The sequence below is a fragment of the Acanthaster planci genome, linkage group LG09, assembly GCF_054643075.1.
Source record: "Acanthaster planci isolate LZ-2023a linkage group LG09, COTS_SCS, whole genome shotgun sequence".
Taxonomy (NCBI): domain Eukaryota; kingdom Metazoa; phylum Echinodermata; class Asteroidea; order Valvatida; family Acanthasteridae; genus Acanthaster; species Acanthaster planci.
Window position 1 is genome coordinate 21375105 of NC_141785.1, and position 23559 is coordinate 21398663.

Below are 23559 nucleotides of genomic sequence, written 5' to 3' on the forward strand. Positions count from 1 at the left end.
TAAAGGTTTTCAGTTTAGACTTCATATGTTGGCACCGTCTTCAACTTACAAAATATCCGTCTCCAGGTGTACAGCCATTATATTTTCATTTATGTAAAAATGGAAGGAAGTTTTTTTTCCGGAAAGGTCAACGTATTTTTGCGTTCTAGAAATAAGATTAAAAACAAACGACTGAACGAGACTGGACTGGTGTTAAAAAAAAACACATAAAATGGCCGACTAGTTATGTGGACTTATCGTTCGAACGAAGAGCACCGCCTTCAAATCATGAGTTTCTTCCGTTTCGTGTAGGTCTTGCAAATTTTGCTGAGGGAGGCATGGAGAATCAGGTCAACAGTGTACCGCGGGCTACTGGTAATAGCATCGAAGGTTTGTATATGAAATTGATGCTGTGTGATCCTGATATGAAGGAATGACATGAATGACAACAACAAGTCGTAGCCTACGTCATGAATCATGCAGGCTCCTAGGTAGCCTTACCGTACGTAGGCCTATACTTCGAGAACTCAAAGTCAAAGTCACTTCTCGGTCATACTTCGTGTGACTTCGAGCCAGCACAGTTTACATGGTGTCGTAATGCTACCGGGTTTTGTAATCGAATTTTTGTGGTGAAATGATTCTCAGGTGTAAGAAAGCTAAATCAAATTTTCCCGTCAGCAAATCTGATTAATTTAGGCCTGTAAGGCTATAGGGCCTAGCCTACCTGTTAAAAAGTGGGATAACAAAGTTTCAGAGCATAAGACAGAGTATTTTTTAAAAAATGAGATTTTTGCTCACCAATTTCTCGCTTCCACCCATCATGCCTGTTGATTGTTGCTCCACTCATACCGTTCCTGTTTGTCAGACTGTGCGTGCGTCAAGCCCACCAATGGCAGCGCTTGCTCTGCGTCTTAGTTCTACGGTGGCTGCATGATCTCTGCCAGGAATACACTTTTTTATTTTACGGCGTTATAACGCCCTAATACGGAGTTATAACGCCCTATTACGGCATTACAACACTCTAATTTATGGCGTAGTACAAACCCTAATTTAGGGTGTAACACCTTTGTCTGCAAGGAGCAGAGCGTTATGTGTATGTAGCCGTGACAGATCACGAGACTTAAAAATTCCCCTCCGCCACCGAAAATGGTCAAACCAAGATGCGAAGCAAGCGCGGTCATTGGTGGGCTTGACTCGTGCACAGTTTGATAAACACGAATGGCATGGAAGGAGCAACAGTCAACGGATGGAAATGAGACATTGGTGAGCAAAAATCTCTTTTTTTCTCAAACGTACTCGGTCTCGTGCTCTGAAAGTTTCAGGCTGAAACTTTGTTATCCCGCTTTTTGAGAGGTATAGATTAATTATGTATGCTGACAGGGGAAAATTTGATTTAATAGCTTTCTTACATCTGTGAATCAGTCACCACAAAGTCCGATTCCAAAACCCCATAGTGTTACGACACCATGTAAATTGTGTTGGCTCTAAGTCACATGGAGTATGACGGAGTATTGACTTTGAGTTCTCGAAGTAGGCCTGCATGTATGTATGGTTGACAGTGTTCATGTAGGAGCAGTAGGATGGGTTGGATTGGACTGGATATTTGGATTTATTCATTATTACCTCACAATTAGGTACATGTAATACCTGGGATAGCCCATGAAAGTTTTGCAACTTATTTCCAATGGGGTCCCTATTGAGATAGAAGGTCCAGTTTTGGAGGCAGGAGGAAACCGGAGTACCCAGAGAAAACCTGCGAGAGCGAGTATGGACTGGAAACCAATTGCACTTAAAGCCTGGGCCAAGCCAGGACTCGAACCCGGACCTCATTTGTGCAAAGTGAGGAAAGAACCACTATGCTAACACCCCTCCCCCAACCCACTCTATCAACAAATTTGGATACAGACTCAGCTCAGAACAAAATCAGGGGAAGAGTTCTATATACGGACACCAGTAATTCTTTCCTACAGTGACTTAATAGCCATCTGATAGCAAAAACATGTCCAGGAAAGTTCTATTTAGGAGGGAAATACCATATTTGCATATTTTGGAAAAATTACATCTTTTATTAAACATTATCAAAACCTAGAAAAAATTGCAAATTCTTTCACTCTGTTTTAATAGAACTAATCCTCAGGCCATAAGTTATTAAATAACAGAATGAATATTGCTGATTGAGAATTCTCTGGCAATGCAAAACTTAAAATTTCTGATGCCGCAATAATAGAGTTACCACGATGATATAGGAACGGAGTATACCTGACGTATAAACACATGCACTGTACCTTTCTGTACCACTGCCAGTCCAGATATACAGTATCCCTGACTACCTTCTCATTTATGCTCATATCTACATTGTAAAGGCTACGTGAACTGGTGCCATAAATGACGTTTGCATTGCAGATACATGTATTCCACACTTGAGGCATTTAATTTAGTAGGGTGCATGTACATTCATTATATTGTTAGTCTGCTAAAAAGTGTGAGGCCCAGGCCTTCATTTTAAAGAGGATATTTTTCATTTAAAAATGTGGTCTAATGTGATGATCATAAATACAAAAAAAGTTGAATTGTTTGTCATTTACTTTGCTATTTTTGTTTTTTGGGGTCCACAAAACATGTCTATACTGTATGTACATGTATGTACGTATCTGTTATGCATGTACATGTAGGTCTACATCAGTGCATTTCTTTATTGTGTTTCATTGCTTGGTGCTTACAAATGTGCATGTGTATGATTCGTTACCTCTGACTTTCGTAAATGCTTGTCGAAAAAAAAATCTTTTACGTACATGTATATCTTTCATAAAGAATCAAACCAAAAATGAACCAAAACATATAACAATCAGCTGGTCCAATGAAACAATTAAGATTAAAAAACAAAACTAAAAAGACAGGCATTGCAACAAAGAAACAAATAGTGAAACAAACCACAACAAATTTAATAACAATCGCCTTTGTTTGGCATACAGTACATGTGTGTATGATCATGCAATACCAAGCGTATTTCAGTTTCTGAGAGATGAACTTTCAGTTTATGGTACTGCCAGTTTTCATGTGTTAATAATAACTAAATTAATTGCCACATTTGCTTTACATCTTGATGTTTTTATATTTCAATCCACTGATTAAAATGGGCAGTAAACAGTAGGATGAGTTTGTGGCCTGCTGCTGTATAAGTAAGAATTAATTTACAATAACAAGGTGTCTCCAATTGATTTCAGGGCAAGATCCTTTATTTGGCTTTAATCACTTTTCTGTCCTTTTTAAAACTGAAATATGTACCCTGTAGATGATGTCAATGCCCTTCGACAGCGTGTGTCTGAATTGGAGACTAATCTTCGTAGTGTACTCTATGAAAGAAAGACACAAGAGGCAGATTTTGCCCACAAAAGGGCCAAGTTCAAAGAAATATTCCTCTCAAGAGAAGGTATGTGTGTTGCCTTAGTTTTCATTTGTACACGATTCTTTTGTTGGCTGTTGATAATGAAGAGATTTTACTTTTGTTTTTTCTTTGTTTTTCTCCACCAGTTTTGAAATATGTTCCAATATTACACAAAGTATACAGACATGACAGACATAAAGAAATAAGGACTCGCATGTCACTTGTCTTGCACATGCTGAGAAGGTTCACAGGTATATTTTTCCAACACTGAATCTTATTGGCAACTGCCAGGTAAATAACATTATGTTGGTTGTTTAGAAGTGTTACAAGTTGGTTCACATTTTTTGTCATCAGAGGAGCTGATAAAAGAAGCAGAAAAGATGCGTATACAGCGGGATGCAAAGGAGACTGAGTTAGATGAATTGAAAACTGTTGCAGCAATGGTAGAGTCTTCCTATAGAGAGGAAATGGATGAGGTTAAGAAGAAATGGAAGGAGGAGGTGGGAACGCTACAAACCATACTAAAAGGTGTGTGGAATAAAGCGTGACTCCAGAGCTAAGCATGCTTAGGAAATATCTGCCTAAATCCTCCATAATCCAACATTGCATATAAACCCTCTGGCTTTATTGAGGGGATGTAAACCTTGCATGAAATAGTAATGGCAGAGGTCAACTTTCTTGAATCCAGCAAAATCCTCACAAACCACCTGATGGATTTTAAATGATCTTGAGGGTAGGGTGAAAGAGCCTTCTTTACTTTTTTATGAGGGAAAAAAAAAATCAGTATTGTTCACAGAAATCACTGTTGTGAAAATGAGTTTGTTATTTGGAGAAAATGAATTGAATTTTGTATCAAGCCATCATTAATAATGTATATGTATTTTAACGGTGATTTCTGCAATTTTCTTTAGTTAATGCATACCTGGGCTCAATTGGTGTTGACTGATTCAACCAATTAAAGGATTCATTGCAATTCTTTCTTTGATCTGAGTGCCCCTTTGGGTTTTCATGTCAAGTAAATGTTCGTTATATTGGCTTTAGCAGTTCAATGGCAAATTCATGTTTTCTGATCATGATGTTCTATTCCATGTATAACCATGTGCTTTTATAAAGATGCGGTTGCCCAGACAACAGAGGAGACTGCACTCACTTACCAGCAGGAGCGACAGAAACTCTTAGCAGCTAATGAGCTGTTAAATACAGAATTACAAAGCATGCAGCAGATGATGGCTGAGAAAAACCAAGGGCCAGGATTAGAAAAGTGAGTTGGATATCTCAGAATTATTTGTTGACGCTTCATTATTAGATGTTTGTAACATTAAGTGTGCATGTAAATCTTTGCTGAATCCAATAAGATGTATCTAGTCAGTTACCACTGTAGCCAAATTGCAAATATTTACAAACTTTGACCATAGTCTCATGAACCAATTGGTCAATCACAAATGATTGTGAATAAAAAGTAAGAGGCTTCAAAACTAGACATTTAGGTACTTCTTTGGCTAGTATACATGTATTTGCCATGTGGAACCCGAAGAGTACTTAAAGCCTTGCTGAATTCAATTTTATGTAACAACTAGAACAAGTTTTCTGTGTTAACCCATTTCAGCAAAATTGCCTGGAAAATATTGTTGTATTCAGTATCCGTTTCCAATACGCATTTTTGTCACTTGCATCTGATGACTTGTGTCTGCCATAGACTAATCCGATCAGACACCATAACTGCAGTGACACCCCATTCACATTCTTCAGCTTGATGCGCGCGTGCATGTGGCAACTCCTAACACCCTGTTGGTCGAAGATGCATGTAACACAGGGGTACCACCTGTCCACAAGCTTTGTGCCACCATAGTAATGGCTAGTTGCCAAATACGGGTGATTCACAACAGCGCATCTCCCAGAGTTTGCAACGTGTTGGCCAATCACAATTTGTGAAATTTGTCGACCCTTTCCAAACGCGCATTGGGTCGACAAATTTCGCGCATTGTGATTTGCAAACTATTGGAGGCACACTTTTGTGAAACACCCATATTAGACTACATGTATTGTCCTGCATGTTATGACTTTGAAGAGTCTGTTTTGTGTGCCTAATTCTCCAGCGTGTTTGCAGTGGATGCGCACTGCTGTCCAAAATAGAGCATTCTATTTTTGAATGAAAGTTTTCCATGCATTGAAACCTTGTACTCAATAATTGCTGAACACTTAATCGTAGATCATCGTGATGAGTATAATAACAGTAATAATCTGGTGTATCTTTAAACACAGAGACAGCGTATTTTCCAGCATGACACGGTCTTTACGTAACCTGACTGGATCTAACTCTCCATCATCATCAAGAGATGACAAGCATCATGCTTCACAAGAACAGCATACTCCACCTCAACAGCAACCTCCATCTCAGCAGAAACCTCCATCTCAGCAGAAACCTCCATCTCAGCAGAAACGCACACTGAGCAAGGAAGAAGAAGATTTAGAGAAGAGTATGTTAAAGGTATGAAATAAATTTGAACTTGTAGTTGATGTACAGTGTACTATTAATGTGTTGTATTCTCTTTACTCATCACTCAGAAGGCAAGGGCCAAGCACAGGGTAATATTAAGCTCTCTTTTTAGACAGTGTGATGACTAACCCCACTTCAATCTGCGTAAACATGTCAGATCAGGTTCGATATCCCATATTTTGTTGTGTTTCCATCACAAGATTCTCATATGGTCAGTTAGCCTATATCATCAGTTGTCTTTTCGTAGAACAGAAAGCATAAACTACTTGTTGCGAACTGAGTCTTCAAGAATTTCTGCCATTGTATGACAGGCACAGAAAGATGCTGAAATACTACGTTCTGTAGTTGTTCCTCTGGAGAAGGAGATTGCGTCATTGAAGGAGAAGCTTCAGAATGCTGACATTGAGAAGAAAGCATTGGTACACAAGATAAGGGTAGGTTTGAAAAAAATCCTGATATTTAACACAAATAGCACATTTCATTTTTAGTTAAAGGCAGTTTTCCAGGCATTAGCTAAATTGTTGTCTCCTTTTGTCTCCAGGTCCCGTTCAGAATTAACAAATATTCATGCTATTCCCTTGAGTCATATTTTTCCAACTTGTGTTATGAATTCAGAAGTATGGTTTAGATACTCTTGGGAGTACTACCGTAGACAAAGCTCAAAGTCCAGCCACGCCCCCAGAAACTACACTCAACACTGCAGCTGACTTAGATGAAAAGGTATATATTGTTTTTGTATCATGAATTATTCATGTTTTGCTATTGAAACTTAAGATTGGTTAAATAAACACAGTTACTTAGGACTGTGGTAATTGAATTTCCATGAATTCTTTCATTGTAAGCATGATTGTGGAACTTATTTCTAATCCTTGTCAATCATTTTTCACCATCCGTTCACTAGTTTTTTTTTCTAGGTTCTTTTTAAAGACCACTGTTCTGTAACCCATTACTTCAAGTCAAGTCTAGTGTAAAGTTACAGTGGCCAAGTTGTGCTTGTTTAATCCTGCAAAAACCTTTTGATGCATTTGGATGGATCTTGAAGGGTTGACAGAGTTGCATTCATGACAGACTTAGGTACATCATTTATTTCTCATTTCACATGCCAATCCCTTTGTGAAACAATAATTTGGTTGTTTTATTATCATTCATTCTAATTTGATTTTTAGTTCATAAAAGTAACACTATTGGTCTAAATCATTTCATATTAGTGGTTATTTGGATGTAAATTTTAAGTCATAGGCTACAAAGGAAGTTTTTTAATCGTAACTCTGTTGGAAATTTCAATTTTACAAATGGGCTTTTTCTCAAAAGATATCCCAGGTTTCCGGCAGGATAACAAATCAATGATCATATTAAATATCTGTTGCCAAATTGACTTTCAGGTGCGTGCTTTATCTAGCGTTCTGGAAGCTGAGAAGACATCTCGCTCAGACATGGAACTGTATGTTGCAGTGCTGAACAAACAAAAGATTGTCATGCAGGAGGAAAATGACACAATGAGAGAAGAACTCAGAGAAGGTGAGGAGATACAAGAAAGAATCCACAATACTGGAAAGAATAATATAAAGCTGCTGAAATTTGACTGTGATTTAACGAGATATGGATCATATATAACGGTTTGCCCGTACCCAACGTATATTAATAAGCACTGTATGCGCAGTGCTTGTCCGAGAACTTGCGAAAAAACATCACAAGCTTACTCGGGTGGGACTTGAACCCACGACCTCCTGCTTACTAGTGCAGATGTCTTAACCACTCGACCACCGAGCTTGCTGGGGTCGGCTGGTCGGTCCGAGTCAAATGAAGCAGCGGGTACCGCGAACTATTTTCAAGATGTATTTTTGCGTTGGGAAGATGTTAATTATATATAACGGTTTGCCCGTGGGTTCGAGTCCCACCCGAGTAAGCTTGTGATGTTTTTTCGCAAGTTCTCGGACAAGCACTGAGCATACAGTGCTTATTAATATACGTTGGGTACGGGCAAACCGTTATATATAATTAATGGGTTCGAGTCCCACCCGAGTAAGCTTGTGATGTTTTTTCGCAAGTTCTCGGACAAGCACTGAGCATACAGTGCTTATTAATATACGTTGGGTACGGGCAAACCATTATATATAATTAACATCTTCCCAACGCAAAAATACATCTTGAGATATGGATCAGAAAGGAATGAGTACGGGGATGACAGATGCAACCAAGATCTCTAGACCCTTTTGATATGCTACACCAAGGTGGAACTTACTACAATATTTAAATCATTCAAACAAAATGAGAGTCAGTGTTTGTACAAAACAAAAAAGAATATAATGAAAATATTCAATTCAGACTTTGGCGTAATTGGAGCATATCAACCAGCAGTTCTTGCAAAACCTCTCAGTACCTCAGCTACTTTCAGTCATTTGCTCATTGTAACATCTTGTAAAGTAATCAAACTCTGTTTGCAACTTTTTCCCTCCTTTTCTCCACCTCAGTTTGTCATCTTCTTGAAAAGGAAAAGCAAGAACACAACAATCTGAAGCAGACTTGGCACATGGCCAACAATCAGTTCTTAGAATCGCAACGTCTTCAAATGATGGATATGAGACGTCTGGAGATGGTACTGACAGAGGAACAGCAACGACAGGTGTTAGAAGCACAGAAGAAAGATCAGGAAAGAGAAGAAGCTGAGAAACGAGTTGAAGCACTCAAGGAACAACAACGACTCATGCAAGAGAAAGAGACAGAGAGGTTGCAAGGGCAATCACAGGTCGGAATATTAGACTTGCTGGTCATGAGTTTTATTTTGTACTTGCGATATGAGAACTTCTTGGTAGTTCTAAGTGACTTTTCTGTTAGAATGTTAGCATGGTCTAGAATGGTTCATGAAAGAAGAGTTTCATTTTTTGTTTTGGGTTTTTAAGTTTGCATTGATTCATTTGAAGGCAAAAGTTAAGTGCAGTTTGCAAGCTCATCTGTGGTATTTTTGGTTTGACTAGTCAATTATTAGGTCATGTTTGTATGTAACCTCAGTATATCTCATTGTGCGTCTCTACTCTTACAGTCAGACCAGCAGCCTAGCACCTCCAACCCTCAAGACATCCCATTTCCTGGATCACTTGCCTTAAACAACCTCAATCCTGCTGATCACAGTGACACTGGTTCCAGTAGGGAGCCACGTCCTAGCAACCTGGGTACAAGGTTAATAGTTAACTCATCTGTGTCAGCAGAGAATTTCACAACACCTAGTCTGGATCCGGAAGAACTACTACAGTTTGAAACACAAGGAGGCAGTACCCCATCCGGTTGGTCTTCCTTTCAGGATTTGCTTTTATATTTCTCGCTTTGTACTTTATTCATAATCTGTCTGAGGTTCTTCCCTTCATTATTTACCCCTGGCTTGCACCGTTCATTATTTTATGAATGTCATTACTTGATATTTCTGTTGTTGAATGTCTATCATTACTTCTTCAGGTCAGCTTGGTTCCCCAATGCACCGTAGTGTTAATGAGATAGCTGCTCATAGTTTCTCGGACAGTGCTGTGTATGGTATGGATGCAGAGACAACGTCGCTTTCATCCAGTATCAGCCTTACTGAGGCTCAGGAACGTGCAATCAGTGGTAAGGTGAAAGGTACCAATGAAAATGGTGGCATTGTACCTTGGATACTTTCATTTCCTAAAAGATTGTGCTTCACGTTTTTAAGAATGATTGTTGGCTGCAAGATGAGACTAAATCTGTATTTTACTGCTGTACTACAGTTGAGTTCTCACGAGGCTATCACAGGTTATCTAGTCTTCAGTCAAATCACAAGCTGTCAGAAGGAACTTTGATAAAAGCATTCCTTAGTTATTGTTCACCAGCTACGTCTGACTGGTGTTATGGTGGGCTTGACAACAACGCTGAGCGTCAATTGCATTTCCCACTTGTCAATTTGTACATCAGTGAAGTCAGCTGTGTACCTTGGATTGTTAGTAATTTTTTTATCATTTGGACCCAATCTTTTATCCACTACTGCTCTTACCAAAGTAAACTTGTGGCAGCAGCGTAGTCAGAGACCTGATCATTAGTATCCATTTCCTAAGATTGTTGATTTCATTTCTGTCTTTGACTCCAAATTAATCTCTCACTAGAAGACAAATCATGAATAGAATTTTTAGAAGAGATTTAGCAAAACCAACGTTTGATTGCTATGGTGTTGGACACCGTATTTTCAACCAGTGTTGTATTCGAGCCCATCACAAGTCCTTTTACAATTCCCTTCACAAATCCAGTAGCAAGTCCCTTCACAAGAATGCATTTGTCAAGCTCATATGAAAAGCTTGTTAATGGGCTTAAGACTGAATGACTTGTGATGGACTTGCAGGGACTTGCAGGGACTTGTGATGGACTTACAGGGACTTGCAGGGACTTGTGATGGACTTACAGGGACTTGCAGGGACTTGTGATGGACTTACAGGGACTTGTGATGGACTTGCAGGGACTTGCAGGGACTTGTGATGGACTTACAGGGACTTGCAGGGACTTGTGATGGACTTACAGGGACTTGCAGGGACTAACAGGGACTTGCAGGGACTTGTGATGGACTTACAGGGACTTGCAGGGACTTGTGATGGACTTGCAGGGACTTGTGATGGACTTACAGGGACTTGTGATGGACTTGCAGGGACTTGCAGGGACTTGTGATGGACTCGAATACAACACTGTTTTCATCCGTCTTGAAGTACATAACATCTTAAAATTAGTTTTTTTTAACCATGTCCTGCATTGAAACTATCAACAATTTGGTATCATTTAGAAGCACGCAGACTTTTTGAATTTCTGCATTTTAAGTCTAAAGAATAGGAAGGATAGTTTCATCAGAGTTCCAAGACATTCCCTCCCCTTGCCTCTACCATGTTGCATTTCCCCTCATGTCATCATATGGCTGATTATGATGCCTTTATGTTCATTACCTAGGTGAAACTCCAGAGAGTGAGGAGATGCGATCTGTCCTTGCCAGTGCCAGGTCTCGTACCGATATGTTCCCTTCTCTAGTTGGAAAGAGGGTGGTTAGTGAAACGGAGTGGTCCAAACTACAAGACGAGGTAAACAAACCACTCCATGTGTCAAATACAATTATTTACGTAGCACTTCGTCGGTCTGTGGTCCCTCTTTCTCTTTGCAGTTCACTGGTCTGTGGTCCCTCTTTCTCTTTGCAGTTCATTCGTCTGTGGTCCCTCTTTCTCTTTGCAGTTCATTCGTCTGTGGTCCCTCTTTCTCTTTGCAGTTCACTGGTCTGTGGTCTCTCTTTCTCTTTGCAGTTCACTGGTCTGTGGTCTCTCTTTCTCTTTGCAGTTCATTCGTCTGTGGTCCCTCTTTCTCTTTGCAGTTCACTGGTCTGTGGTCCCTCTTTCTCTTTGCAGTTCACTGGTCTGTGGTCCCTCTTTCTCTTTGCAGTTCACTGGTCTTTGGTCTCTCTTTCTCTTTGCAGTTCACTGGTCTGTGGTCCCTCTTTCTCTTTGCAGTTCATTGGTCTGTGGTCCCTCTTTCTCTTTGCAGTTCATTCGTCTGTGGTCCCTCTTTCTCTTTGCAGTTCACTGGTCTGTGGTCCCTCTTTCTCTTTGCAGTTCATTTGTCTGTGGTCCCTCTTTCTCTTTGCAGTTCACTGGTCTGTGGTCCCTCTTTCTCTTTGCAGTTCACTGGTCTGTGGTCCCTCTTTCTCTTTGCAGTTCACTGGTCTTTGGTCCCTCTTTCTCTTTGCAGTTCACTGGTCTGTGGTCCCTCTTTCTCTTTGCAGTTCACTGGTCTGTGGTCCCTCTTTCTCTTTGCAGTTCACTGGTCTGTGGTCCCTCTTTCTCTTTGCAGTTCACTGGTCTGTGGTCCCTCTTTCTCTTTGCAGTTCACTGGTCTGTGGTCCCTCTTTCTCTTTGCAGTTCATTTGTCTGTGGTCCCTCTTTCTCTTTGCAGTTCATTCGTCTGTGGTCCCTCTTTCTCTTTGCAGTTCATTTGTCTGTGGTCCCTCTTTCTCTTTGCAGTTCACTGGTCTGTGGTCCCTCTTTCTCTTTGCAGTTCACTGGTCTGTGGTCCCTCTTTCTCTTTGCAGTTCATTTGTCTGTGGTCCCTCTTTCTCTTTGCAGTTCATTTGTCTGTGGTCCCTCTTTCTCTTTGCAGTTCATTCGTCTGTGGTCACTCTTTCTCCTTGCAGTTCACTGGTCTGTGGTCCCTCTTTCTCTTTGCAGTTCACTGGTCTGTGGTCCCTCTTTCTCTTTGCAGTTCACTGGTCTGTGGTCCCTCTTTCTCTTTGCAGTTCATTGGTCTGTGGTCCCTCTTTCTCCTTGCAGTTCACTGGTCTGTGGTCCCTCTTTCTCTTTGCAGTTCACTGGTCTGTGGTCCCTCTTTCTCTTTGCAGTTCACTGGTCTGTGGTCTCTCTTTCTCTTTGCAGTTCACTGGTCTGTGGTCCCTCTTTCTCTTTGCAGTTCATTCGTCTGTGGTCCCTCTTTCTCTTTGCAGTTCACTGGTCTGTGGTCCCTCTTTCTCTTTGCAGTTCACTGGTCTGTGGTCCCTCTTTCTCTTTGCAGTTCACTGGTCTGTGGTCCCTCTTTCTCTTTGCAGTTCACTGGTCTGTGGTCCCTCTTTCTCTTTGCAGTTCACTGGTCTGTGGTCCCTCTTTCTCTTTGCAGTTCACTGGTCTGTGGTCCCTCTTTCTCTTTGCAGTTCACTGGTCTGTGGTCTCTCTTTCTCTTTGCAGTTCATTGGTATGTGTCCCTCTTTCTCTTTGCAGTTCACTGGTCTTTGGTCTCTCTTTCTCTTTGCAGTTCACTGGTCTGTGGTCCCTCTTTAACTTTTCAGTTCACTGGTCTGTGGTCCAGTGCGTGTGCAATATTTGCTGGGAGCATTATTGTTCAAAATGATGTGTGGAGTAACAAAGGAATTGTTAAAATATCCACATGATCCATCCACCAGATATCATGCTGCTCTTCCTCGTGCACAGACTATTGTTTTGTCTGGATTTATTAGATAAGGATAGCCAGGGAGAAGCTAGGAAGGCCGTGTGATATGTGCAGTAATTATGAGCAGCAATTACAAAGTGTGCAGACCAGGGAGGGAGAATATAAGGAACTGACGCAGAGTCTCAGAGTGGTGAGTCGGGTTTCATTTATCTTGTCCAAGACAACTTCGGTTAAACGTCAGTGTCTCTGAAAGCTCCTATCATTTAGAGCTAGCCTTGAAAAGTGCTGGGGAAAAGACGTGTATTTGAAAAAGCCTACGTGTAATCTTTGTAGTTTTCGTGAAATGCCCAGGAGTTCTCTTAGAAGATTCACAGAATAATCAAAGACTCATCTGCCATGTCGAATGCATGAGGACAATAGGCCTTTGTACTGATGATGTCACACTTTACTTTATATACACACGTTCCTATGGAGCCAGTGGGGGCCCATGATCCACTGAATACCATAGGAAAGCACGCACATACATAAAGTGTGGCATCATCAGTACAGGTGTCTTTTCATTGAGCTTCTAAAAAAGCTTCAGGAGTGTTTGTTGAATCATTTTTTTTGGCTAAAATGTACCTGTATTTTGTGACTTCCAGGAGTTGGATGCTGAAAGGGAAAATGTCTCCAGAGAGCAAAGATTAAGATTGGAGCTTGAGGAGAGTCTACAGAATGCTGCAGAAGACGCACAGAGCCAGGTATGTAGACAAGCTATGTAACAATGAGGACATGTGATTTCAAGCTATTCATGGTGACAGACAACTAAGGTAGGAAGCTTGCGGTAGCGGTGACTCACAAAAGAGATCGTATCCTTGCATGGTGCTACCGCAAGCTTTCCACCTTAATTGAGGACATATAGACCATTCCAAAATGAAATGATCTTTGTTTGGCTTGTTTTCACTTTACGCTTACAAAAGTGTCAAGTCTTTGTTGGTCTCGTCTATTTCTGTGTGTCTTTCAGACCAAAAGTGGTAGAAAGGAGTTGACTAAAACATGTGTTTCTCTTATTAGGCTCAGCATATCGTAATTAGTTACATTTGTGGGATTGGTTAATGTTATGTATTCTGTAAAAGGACTGAACTGAAGTATACATTTAACTTTGGTCTGTAAGAACCGATAACTGGTAAACATTTCAGTGATGTTTTTACAATTCTCTGTTTTTTGTAGATTGCCAATGCTACCACAATCAATCAGGAGTCTGAGAAGTTTCTGACTGATCTAAGACAGAAATATCTGAGGGAACATAATGAAATCCATGACCGACTGGTAAGATTGATCTCACAAATTTCACTTCATGACCGACTGGTAAGATTGATCTCACAAATTTCACTTCATGACCGACTGGTAAGACTGATCTCACAAATTTCACTTCATGACCGACTGGTAAGATTGATCTCACAAATTTCACTTCATGACCGACTGGTAAGATTGATCTCACAAATTTCACTTCATGACCGACTGGTAAGATTGATCTCACAAATTTCACTTCATGACCGACTGGTAAGATTGATCTCACAAATTTCACTTCATGACCGACTGGTAAGATTGATCTCACAAATTTCACTTCATGACCGACTGGTAAGATTGATCTCACAAATTTCACTTCATGACCGACTGGTAAGATTGATCTCACAAATTTTACTTCTTGAGTTGTTTGGGGGTGGAGTGGAAATAGGGAATTGAAAATGGAGAACTTGTGTTTTGTGTTCAACACAGTTCCCAACAAGATAAGAGTATGATTGACTAAAACAGGGTCTAATGTCTGATTCAGTTTTGTTATTCACATAACATCAAATAACATCATCAGTGTTTTAACCAGTTAATGTCGGATATTCTTTCCCAAAAAAGCTGCTGGGGGGAGGTTTTTCCCTGCAAATTCTTCAACCTATTATTTAGGCAATTTATTTAGAACACTCATAAAATATATCAGGAGGCTCAGCCCTTGAGTTGAGGTATCAGTATTTTATTCTTTTTTCCCCGTTTTTTTCAACTGCCCTGGTAAAACTGGAGGTGCATGTCCACATGTCAACAGGTTCACATACAAAGACATTAAATACTTCAACTGCGGAAATAAAACAAGAATTCTTAAATGAGTATACACACGTCCTCCATGGAGCACATAAGGAAACTTGTGTGTGTTTACACGTTATCCGGTGTCAAGTGGTTCACAAAGTATACTTGGCCTTTCCATGCCTAATTTTAATTTTTCAGATAAGAACCTGACTGGCCCCCAGCCAGTATCTCCGTTAAGGGATTGAGATCTTCTTCAAGTAGTGAAAATAAAAATCTAATACTTGATTTTGAAGACTTTATTCACATTTATCAGAGAAGGTTACAACTGAGTGGCCGTTCAATCATGATAGCTATAAATCGGATTATCAAAAGTTGTTTACAGTGGAATCTGAACGTACATGGTCTAGTTGTTCACTCATTCAAGTGAGTCACAGGATTACATTTGTTTGTTTTCTTTTTTTCACAGCAAAAGTTGATGGAATCGAGGGAACAGGTTTATCAAGAGGTGAGGTCTCTGTCTCTTTACGTTAAATTAGTAACTGCTTTATACCATACACTTTTTGACATAGACACAATGTGTGAATCAAAGTGCAGATTATTTTCGGGGGTCAATATGACAAGTAGTTTGCTTTAGGGTGCTGTACAAAGTCATCAACAAAATACTCAAGGTTTCATTCAAGATATGAACTGAATTGGAACTTTAAAAATTAAACATCAGATCAGGAAGACTTGAAATACATGGACAGTTGTTTGGGATATGGTTATGGATCACTCTCTCAAGGATCTAGACTCCAGACTTCATTTGATAACCTTGGGATTATCTTGTAGGTTACCAGACTACAGAGAGAGAATGATAGTTTGAGTGCAAAGAGAACCCTTCATGTGTCCCTCATGTCATCCGAAGATTTCAACTTGCCTTGTAGTCCAGAGGTAAGTACTATCTCGGATTTGTCTTTAGAATTCTCACAGATTTGATAACCCTAACCCCCAAGGGTGTATGTAAAATTGTATTGAAATTAGGGGATTTGGGACTGTTAGGATTAAAAAAACAACTCGGGTATTACTCTCAACATTTAATAGATGATATGTGAGTTGTTGATTTGTGGACATGTAAAAGCTGAACATAATCAGACTTGTCTAATTATGCTGTTGATTTGAAGGAGTTGCAAGCCTTATGTATCAAGTACAGGGAGGATATTGTTACTGTCCGTGTCAATGCTGAGCATATCGAGGAGAAGTTGAGAAATGAAAACAGCTTCCTGAAAGAACAGCTAGAAGCAGAACAACACACCAAGATGACCCTGGAAGATACCTATCAGATGGAGATGGAAGAATATAAAGAAGAACTCAGTGAGTTACCATGACAACTACCATGATAGTGTTGGTGATGATGATTTCAAGGGGAAAATATTGAGTGAGGGTAGAGATGAATAGAAATATGAGGAGAAACTTTGCAACCGTACTAATGAAGAAGATCATAATGTTGAGATGGATGAGGGTTGATCCATTGAGTTGGCAACGTTGACAAAAGTGGACAAAAGTGTTTCAAAATGCACATTGTAAATCACATTTTTAAACCAACTCTCTGTTTATCATTTTTTGTGACGTCTTTCAGGAATTGGGGAATCCACAAAATTATGTCAGACAGTCTATTAATTGAATGATGTAGTTTGTGAAGGGAACTTTCCATTTGAACAATAAGTGCTTAAGAAGTGTACAATGACGAATGGTGTTATCTATCACAGTGTTATTAAGAAGTCAGAGGGATGACTTTGAAAAGGAGAAGAAACTCCTTGAAGAGACGCAGCGGACATTGCAGGAAATACAAGAATCCAAGAAAAACATTGAAACCAAGTCCAGAGAGGTCATTGCTGCCTTACAAGCTCAGGTTGAGGAGCTACAACAGATTAAGGTGTGTCAACAAAGAGTGTGCCTACTAGAGTGTGCCTACTAGAGTGTGCCTACTAGTGTGCGCCTACTAGAGTGCGCCTACTAGAGTGCGCCTACTAGAGTGTGCCTACTAGAGTGCGCCTACTAGAGTGCGCCTACTAGAGTGCGCCTACTAGAGTGCGCCTACTAGAGTGCGCCTACTAGAGTGCGCCTACTAGAGTGCGCCTACTAGAGTGCGCCTACTAGAGTGTGGTTGAGTGTTACCGGAGAATTAACTCAATTAAAACTACTTCACATACACATGCTAATAGACACATACCCTGGTTTTCTTTCAACACGCATGAATCAGTACTTAACTATTTTTTACTTTTGTTAAACTTCAGAGTTGTACACAGTTCAGAACCCCTAAACCACCGTAAACTAGCCAAATGACAAGTCCCAGCAATTATTGTTTCAGGCATTTGAGCACCTGTATGTGTTTCTTATTTCTTCAGAGCAAGTTAGAGGCTGAGGCTAGAGAAAGTAAAAACAAGTTGCAGTCTCTACAAGTGGAGTTGGATAATAGTGAAGCAGTACAGAGAGACTTTGTCAGGTTGTCACAGTCATTGCAGGTGAGTGTATAGACCTTGCTTGGGTCTGTCAGGTTGTCACAGTCATTGAAGGCGAGTGTATAGACCTTGCTTGGGTCCGTCAGGTTGTCACAGTCATTGAAGGCGAGTGTATAGACCTTGCTTGGGTCTGTCAGATTGTCACTGTCATTGCCACTGAATGTATAGACCTTACTTGCATCTGTCAGAGCACTGTGTCTTGTTGCATTTTGCATGGATTTCAGTTCAACAAAATCTTTCATTACTCCAGATGAAAATGTTGTCATAGAAATAGTGATAAGTTTGACCGAACTAGTTGCATTCTTAGCATTTTTTCCTAGAGCTATTCCAAATTATCCCAAGAGCTAATACTATGCGGTAACCCCATGGAATCCTCAATCCTTGAAGAAATCCAGGGCATCAATTCCAATGCGAAGTAAAATTTACTAGCTGTACAGTCATGACTCCTTTAAAGTGTCACAAAATTAGTTGTTGAAGTTTTGTTATTTATTTACTGTAGCAAAGAGATATGTGTTTGAGGAGGATTTTTTTATCAATTTTGTGATCTGTGGACAGGTTCAACTTGAGAACATCCGACAAAAAGATAATGAAGTACGATGGGAACATGAAGATGATATTGAGCAATGTAGAGGGTGTAAAGCTGCGTTCAGCTCCAAGAAGAAAAAAGTGAGTGACCAGAAAATGTTTAGAAGAGGCAAGCATTTCACCTAGGACTGAATGTTGCAGGAGCTGTGAAGAAATGTTTCCAACTTGTGGTTAACGTGTTGCCAAATCATATAGCAGAGAACATAAACATTGTGAAGTGCCGACTGAGTCCTAGTTATAAGTTTTAGCAGGTGGTCTTTGTATGAATTTGCTCAGAATTTTAATAATAAATATTTGTATCTCCCATGTTTTTTCACCTTCTTAGTTCACCAGTTCTCATCCAAAGTAAATGCTTTGTGTCAAAACCCGGTGAGCCAAAGACTGTTCACAGCCATGGTGTCAATTCTTTCATCTCAGAGGGTTTTACAAAAAACTAAAGAACTCTTGGTTTAGAACCTCGTGCAAGTTTCTTGAGTTGTTTTTGGTTGGTTAAATCCATCCAAGGTTATGCATATTCAGTTGTACCTGAACCAATTCCTTGGCTTTCTCCCCATTATAATTTTTAGTGTTTCTTTCCATTTTTCGCATTTTCATTCATTTGCTTCCACTGAGTCTTCCTTTTAGTGACAACTCAACCCGAGCTCATTTTTTATTCTTACAGCACCACTGTATGCATTGTGGTAAAGTCTTCTGTCCTGAGTGTCTTAGTCACACCGTGGATAGTGGTCCACGTAAACGTAAGATGCCAGTATGCAATATCTGTCATACTCTTCTCGTCAATGAGTCAGCTCCGTATTTCAGCAAAGAAGCCCCAGAGTCATAGCATCGGAGATGATGGGTAGGTTTAGTTTGGTAGACATGTTTACAGGCCCTAGGAAAATCAGCCGAAAAGAGTTGTGATTTGGAAATGGTACATTTTTGTAGATTTAGTACCACAATTTGGCTTAATGTGGTTGTGGATAAAATGAATTTGTACAAATATGTACAAATTCATGCTCTTTGTTCTGCTATTATTTGGCTGTGATATCCTGATTTTTTGCCAAAATCTGTGTTTTTGTCTTTAGCAAAGAGGAGACTGTTTCAGTTATATTGCTGATTAAAGCTTTATCAAGAAGTTGATCGTATTCTTTCCTCCAAACGTCAGCTGTTATAGGATAATAATGATCATCCAGTTTTTAGTCAAGAAATAATAGGATTTATTTTTTGTCTGGATATCTGATCAGGCTATCAATTTGTCCTGTTTTTGTCTTTCATGGATTTTGGGCTTAAATTGAAAAATGTATTTTGCCAAATCGAAATTGTCATTTTTTTAATGACAAAGTGGCATCCTTGATTAAGACAAAATCTTGAAGAGTGAAGTCAGAATATCTGCTTTAAAAAAAGTTGAAAGTTTGTGAGCAGACATAAGCACGTGTATATGCCATGATTGGCTCCTTGGACCTTTTTGGGGTCATTGTGGGCTGCAGAGTGACCCCAAGATGTAATGTCTTTGTGCAGTGGTAAACTGTGATGTAATCTAGGTTCCTGGTGGGAACATGTTGAAAGAATGTTGTAACCATGGCCAAAATGGGAACTTGAAAACCATAGCACAGGCATTAACAGCATGCCGGAGATTCATCAGTGTAGTAAACATGTTATGGTACGATGTACAAAAAATGGTTGATTTCCAAGGTTGTTCATGTTGAATATGCATGACTTGACTGAGACAGTGCAGCACAGGCTCCAGCCATTTCCCATGGTGCATTGCTGTATATCTTGTGTGACATCCTCCCACTGCAAATCTGTCCATCTGAAGAATTGCTCTGTAAGATGAACTGATTATCCTAGGGCATTGTCGTAAGAAGGTGCAAATATTTCTGTGATTGATTCACAATTGTCCGGTCTTATTGTGTATTACTAAACTGAAGTTAAGGGATTGGTAACAAGTCTAACATTGCACGGATTTAATGATGAAGCTTTGTAATTACTTTACATATATCAAGGTTGGTGAGTTAAAAAGTTACAGATTTTATTAATTTATACAGAGCATTTTAAGTGAATTCTTTCCTTGTATATACTTCTTCCATGGGATATTGAATACTACTTAGATGCATGGCATGCTAGAAAAAATAGGGCAAAAGAAGACCTTTCAGCCCTCTAAAATCTAACTTGAAATTAAAACTTTAAAAGGTAAGTTCTCCACTCTGTAAGTTCTACACTGCTTCTGTTCATGTGCTAGTCAGTAGGTCCATTTGCCACATTTTATTACACCTGTTTTTGACATGTTGTATTCCATTCACTCTTCAACTCAACACTTCTAGCCTTTTCTGTAAGATGCATTTTAGGACACAAGTTGCATCCCTTGCTTTCTTGTCATTCACCTTTACCTTTTAATACTGGAGTGTTTGACAGACGCATTGATGGAAATGTCAATGTCTTACCTTTTCTTAGCTTTGGACCCTATTAGAAAAAAGTAATCAAACTGTACTTAAACCAATGGATGTGTGGTTTGGGAAATATAAGAACTTGTGGTTGAGTTTCCACATTTCAAGGACATACATCATGCCTTGGCCTTAAGCTTTGATCTTGAATACCCACCTGGCAAAGTTAGTTTATATATTTACTGGTCCACAATAAGTTTCACTTGCCCACTAAATATTTTTTCAGCAAAAGTAACTTTAACTGGCTCTTTTCGTCATCATACTTTAGAGTCTTGCTGTCAGTTTTAAAACTTAAAGGTGTAGGATTCAAAACTGTCACATTTAATAACAAGTTTGTTTGCCAGTCTTGTGCTAAGTGCCCTACCCTTTGCTTTAACCCATATGTTTGCCGCCATCAAAGTTCTCGGTCAATTCATTATTCGGAATGAGATTTTCCACATTTTTGTTTCATCACGAGAAATTCTCTAATTATTCTAATTATTTCAACTTGTAGCAAATGTAGAGGAACTGAGTTTCTCAACATGTTTTTATATTCTGGAATCTAAAGCCAACTCAAAAGAATTTGTTCAAGTGAAAGTTTGGGTGTGTTGTTTTGTAATTTTTCTTCTTCCTGTAAATAAATGACATAAATATAAAGATATTAACAACTGTAATGGCTTGGTTATGTATGTTTCAAAGACAAAAGGTTTTCAGCATAGCATGTTGCTTAATAATGTACTAAATTTCAGTATTGATGTGAAGCTCTTTTAGAAAAATGTTTCCTTTTACAGGATAAATGTATTTGCTGAGCAGCTCTGGTTTGTTTGCCAGAATCTTTCGTTCTTTAATTACAGCCTCCTCTGGTAAAAATTTAAAGCCTTACATTTCCCAGATAATCTCTAATGTCACTTTTGTAAGTTGCATCAAAGGAGACAATTTCAGAACTCAAAAGGTCATGAATATTGTGAAGAAATGAAAAGATAAAATTGGAAGCTACACACTTGTATGTACTTGCCTGCGATTGGGGACCCCCCCCCGGGGGGAGTCAGGTTGGTGTAGTGTTTCTTTCCCTCGTCTTCCACCTCTGGGGGCCTGGGTTCGAATCCGGCTCTTTTGTTCTTTTTTTCTAGTCCTGTTTTACAAGGCACTGGTAATGTGACAAGCTAAAATGGACTAGTCCCAGAAGACATTTTATGAGAGTTGAATGTATGTACATGTATCTGTGTGCGTCTTCTCCTCAGTCTCTCCCAGGTGACAAAATGGAGAGGCAGGTGCAATGTTGACTCCGTGCACCTGTCTCTGCGCATGCTGCTGGCTTGCAAAATCACTGATGTACACTCCATACTAGATATATATATACAAGTATGATGTACATGTTTCACTTTACCAGAGATGACAACACTTAGAGAACAAAGGATGTTCCCTGACTTTGGTACATGTAAGTCATATCCTCAGTGATTAGTGGCTGTGCTTAATCCATGGGGAGTAACAAGAGGAAATACAGTGCCCTCTTCTTGTTGGTAAAGTAACATACGACTGCATTTGCTTGTGGTGTGTTGCCGAAAAGGAGGTTATTTCTTTTTAAAAAGCTCCATCTTTTATTCTCCATAAAGCTCATTGCTCACTTAATCAAGTAGTCATGGGGACACCAGTGAGAATTTTCTAGAAATCAAGTTCAATATTGGTTGTCTTCTGAACAGTGATGCTCAACTTGTGTAAGGGTTTGCTACTCAGCAACAAAGTATGTAGCATAGTACTAGTGATAAACAGGCAAGACATTTTTATTGAAATTAATTAAAGGTAATATTCAGAAATTATTAGTTGTGGCTGTGATAAAATTTACATATATATGTACCTGTACAGTATTGTGCTAACGAACTGAATGCCCTTCAATTTAGGAATCCAAATATTGGAAAGTGTTATTTTGGGGCTTGTTTGTGACCTGCTCTAGGGATGTTAGGTTCATGGCAATTATTATGCATGTAGTAATGAATAGGTTGGAGGGCTTCACAGCTTAAGTTTATCAACAATGCATTGCTTTTGGTCCATTTCTTAGTAATTGCACTGAATCGTGTTAATGATATTTTATTACTAAAGCTTGTTTTTACAAGGGTGCTTCTTAAAAACTTGAGTAGAAAGAAATAATTTGACTGGAGTTTCCATGGAAACCAAACATTTGTCCACCTACCCTATGAATTCATTCAGGAATGCGGAGTCATTTGAGTGGCCCATTTCTAATCCAGTAGTATTATGCTATAAGATTTAATCATGGTATTTATAAGTTATTGCATTTGTGAGTCTTCTATACGTATTACTTGTGCTTAGTGGAACAGTTGTGCAATTCGTTATACATGTATTTTGTAGTCACATTAAAAAAAAAAGGACAAACTCACTGGGCCTCTAGGCATCTGCTGAACAAGAAGTTACAGCTTTGGATATTTAATTTGCTGATTAAAGCGTGCCTAGAAACATTCAGAAATACATATACCTTGTAGTTTACACCAAATCCATTCATATGATCATGATGCCTCTCCTTTTTGTATCTGTCACAGTACTTTGTTGGCTGTGAATACTCATGGAATTTTGGTTAGCTTTTAGAAGTGCTACTCAGTTGCACCTACTTTTTGATGATTCTGTCTGCTCAACATTGTTGTTTGCAACTTATCACATCCAATTGGAAGTGTTTGTTTGAGAAACTGTGCTGAAATGTAACTGGAATATGATACTTTCTGAACTGTGTTGCTCTTTGTACATGTATATATATGTACCTGTACATTGGAGGGTGTATGCCAACTTGATATAATCTGTGATTCCCCCATGAACTCACTCTAGCTTCAGTTGTATCCGTATCAAAATAGTATTGTTGAGACTTTGTTACCATTGCCATGTCACTGTGGCAATCCTTAGCCAAGACAGAACCTCTAGTCATGTTTTTGTTTCTCATTTTGCATATGAGACCCTGTAATGGATCAAACTTTTGCTTCAATGAAATTAAAAAGTGATATGCAACTCAAAATGTGCTGTCCAGTCACTTATGTATAATCAGAGTAATGTTTATTGATGTTAATTTTGTAAATATGCATTCTTTTCATCAGTTACTAATTGGTAATTTTTGGCTTTCCAGCTATACAAATCTTACAAATTCTTCCCAAAAACTCTTAGAAAGGAGTTAAATGGGTTCATCAACCGATATAAATACTGCATGTCAACTCATGTTTACCTGTACTCTCTACTGTGACCATGTGTGCACCT

At 39.3% G+C, this 23559-nt stretch overlaps 1 protein-coding gene across 1 annotated transcript; it reads left to right on the plus strand.

Moving 5' to 3' along the window:
• The first annotated feature begins 235 nt into the window (after positions 1-235).
• LOC110989529 (rab GTPase-binding effector protein 1-like) lies at positions 236-23323 on the plus strand. The gene is made up of 22 exons (XM_087141573.1): positions 236-369; positions 3272-3409; positions 3719-3892; positions 4478-4625; positions 5627-5852; positions 6173-6295; positions 6477-6581; positions 7244-7379; positions 8333-8607; positions 8902-9142; positions 9312-9458; positions 10797-10924; positions 12838-12960; positions 13412-13510; positions 13980-14078; positions 15292-15330; positions 15654-15755; positions 15986-16175; positions 16571-16737; positions 17210-17326; positions 17879-17989; positions 18570-23323. The coding sequence occupies exons 1-22, from the start codon at positions 318-320 to the stop codon at positions 18729-18731; spliced, it is 3102 nt and encodes a 1033-aa protein (XP_086997699.1). The 5' UTR covers positions 236-317; the 3' UTR covers positions 18732-23323.
• The last annotated feature ends 236 nt before the right edge of the window (positions 23324-23559 follow it).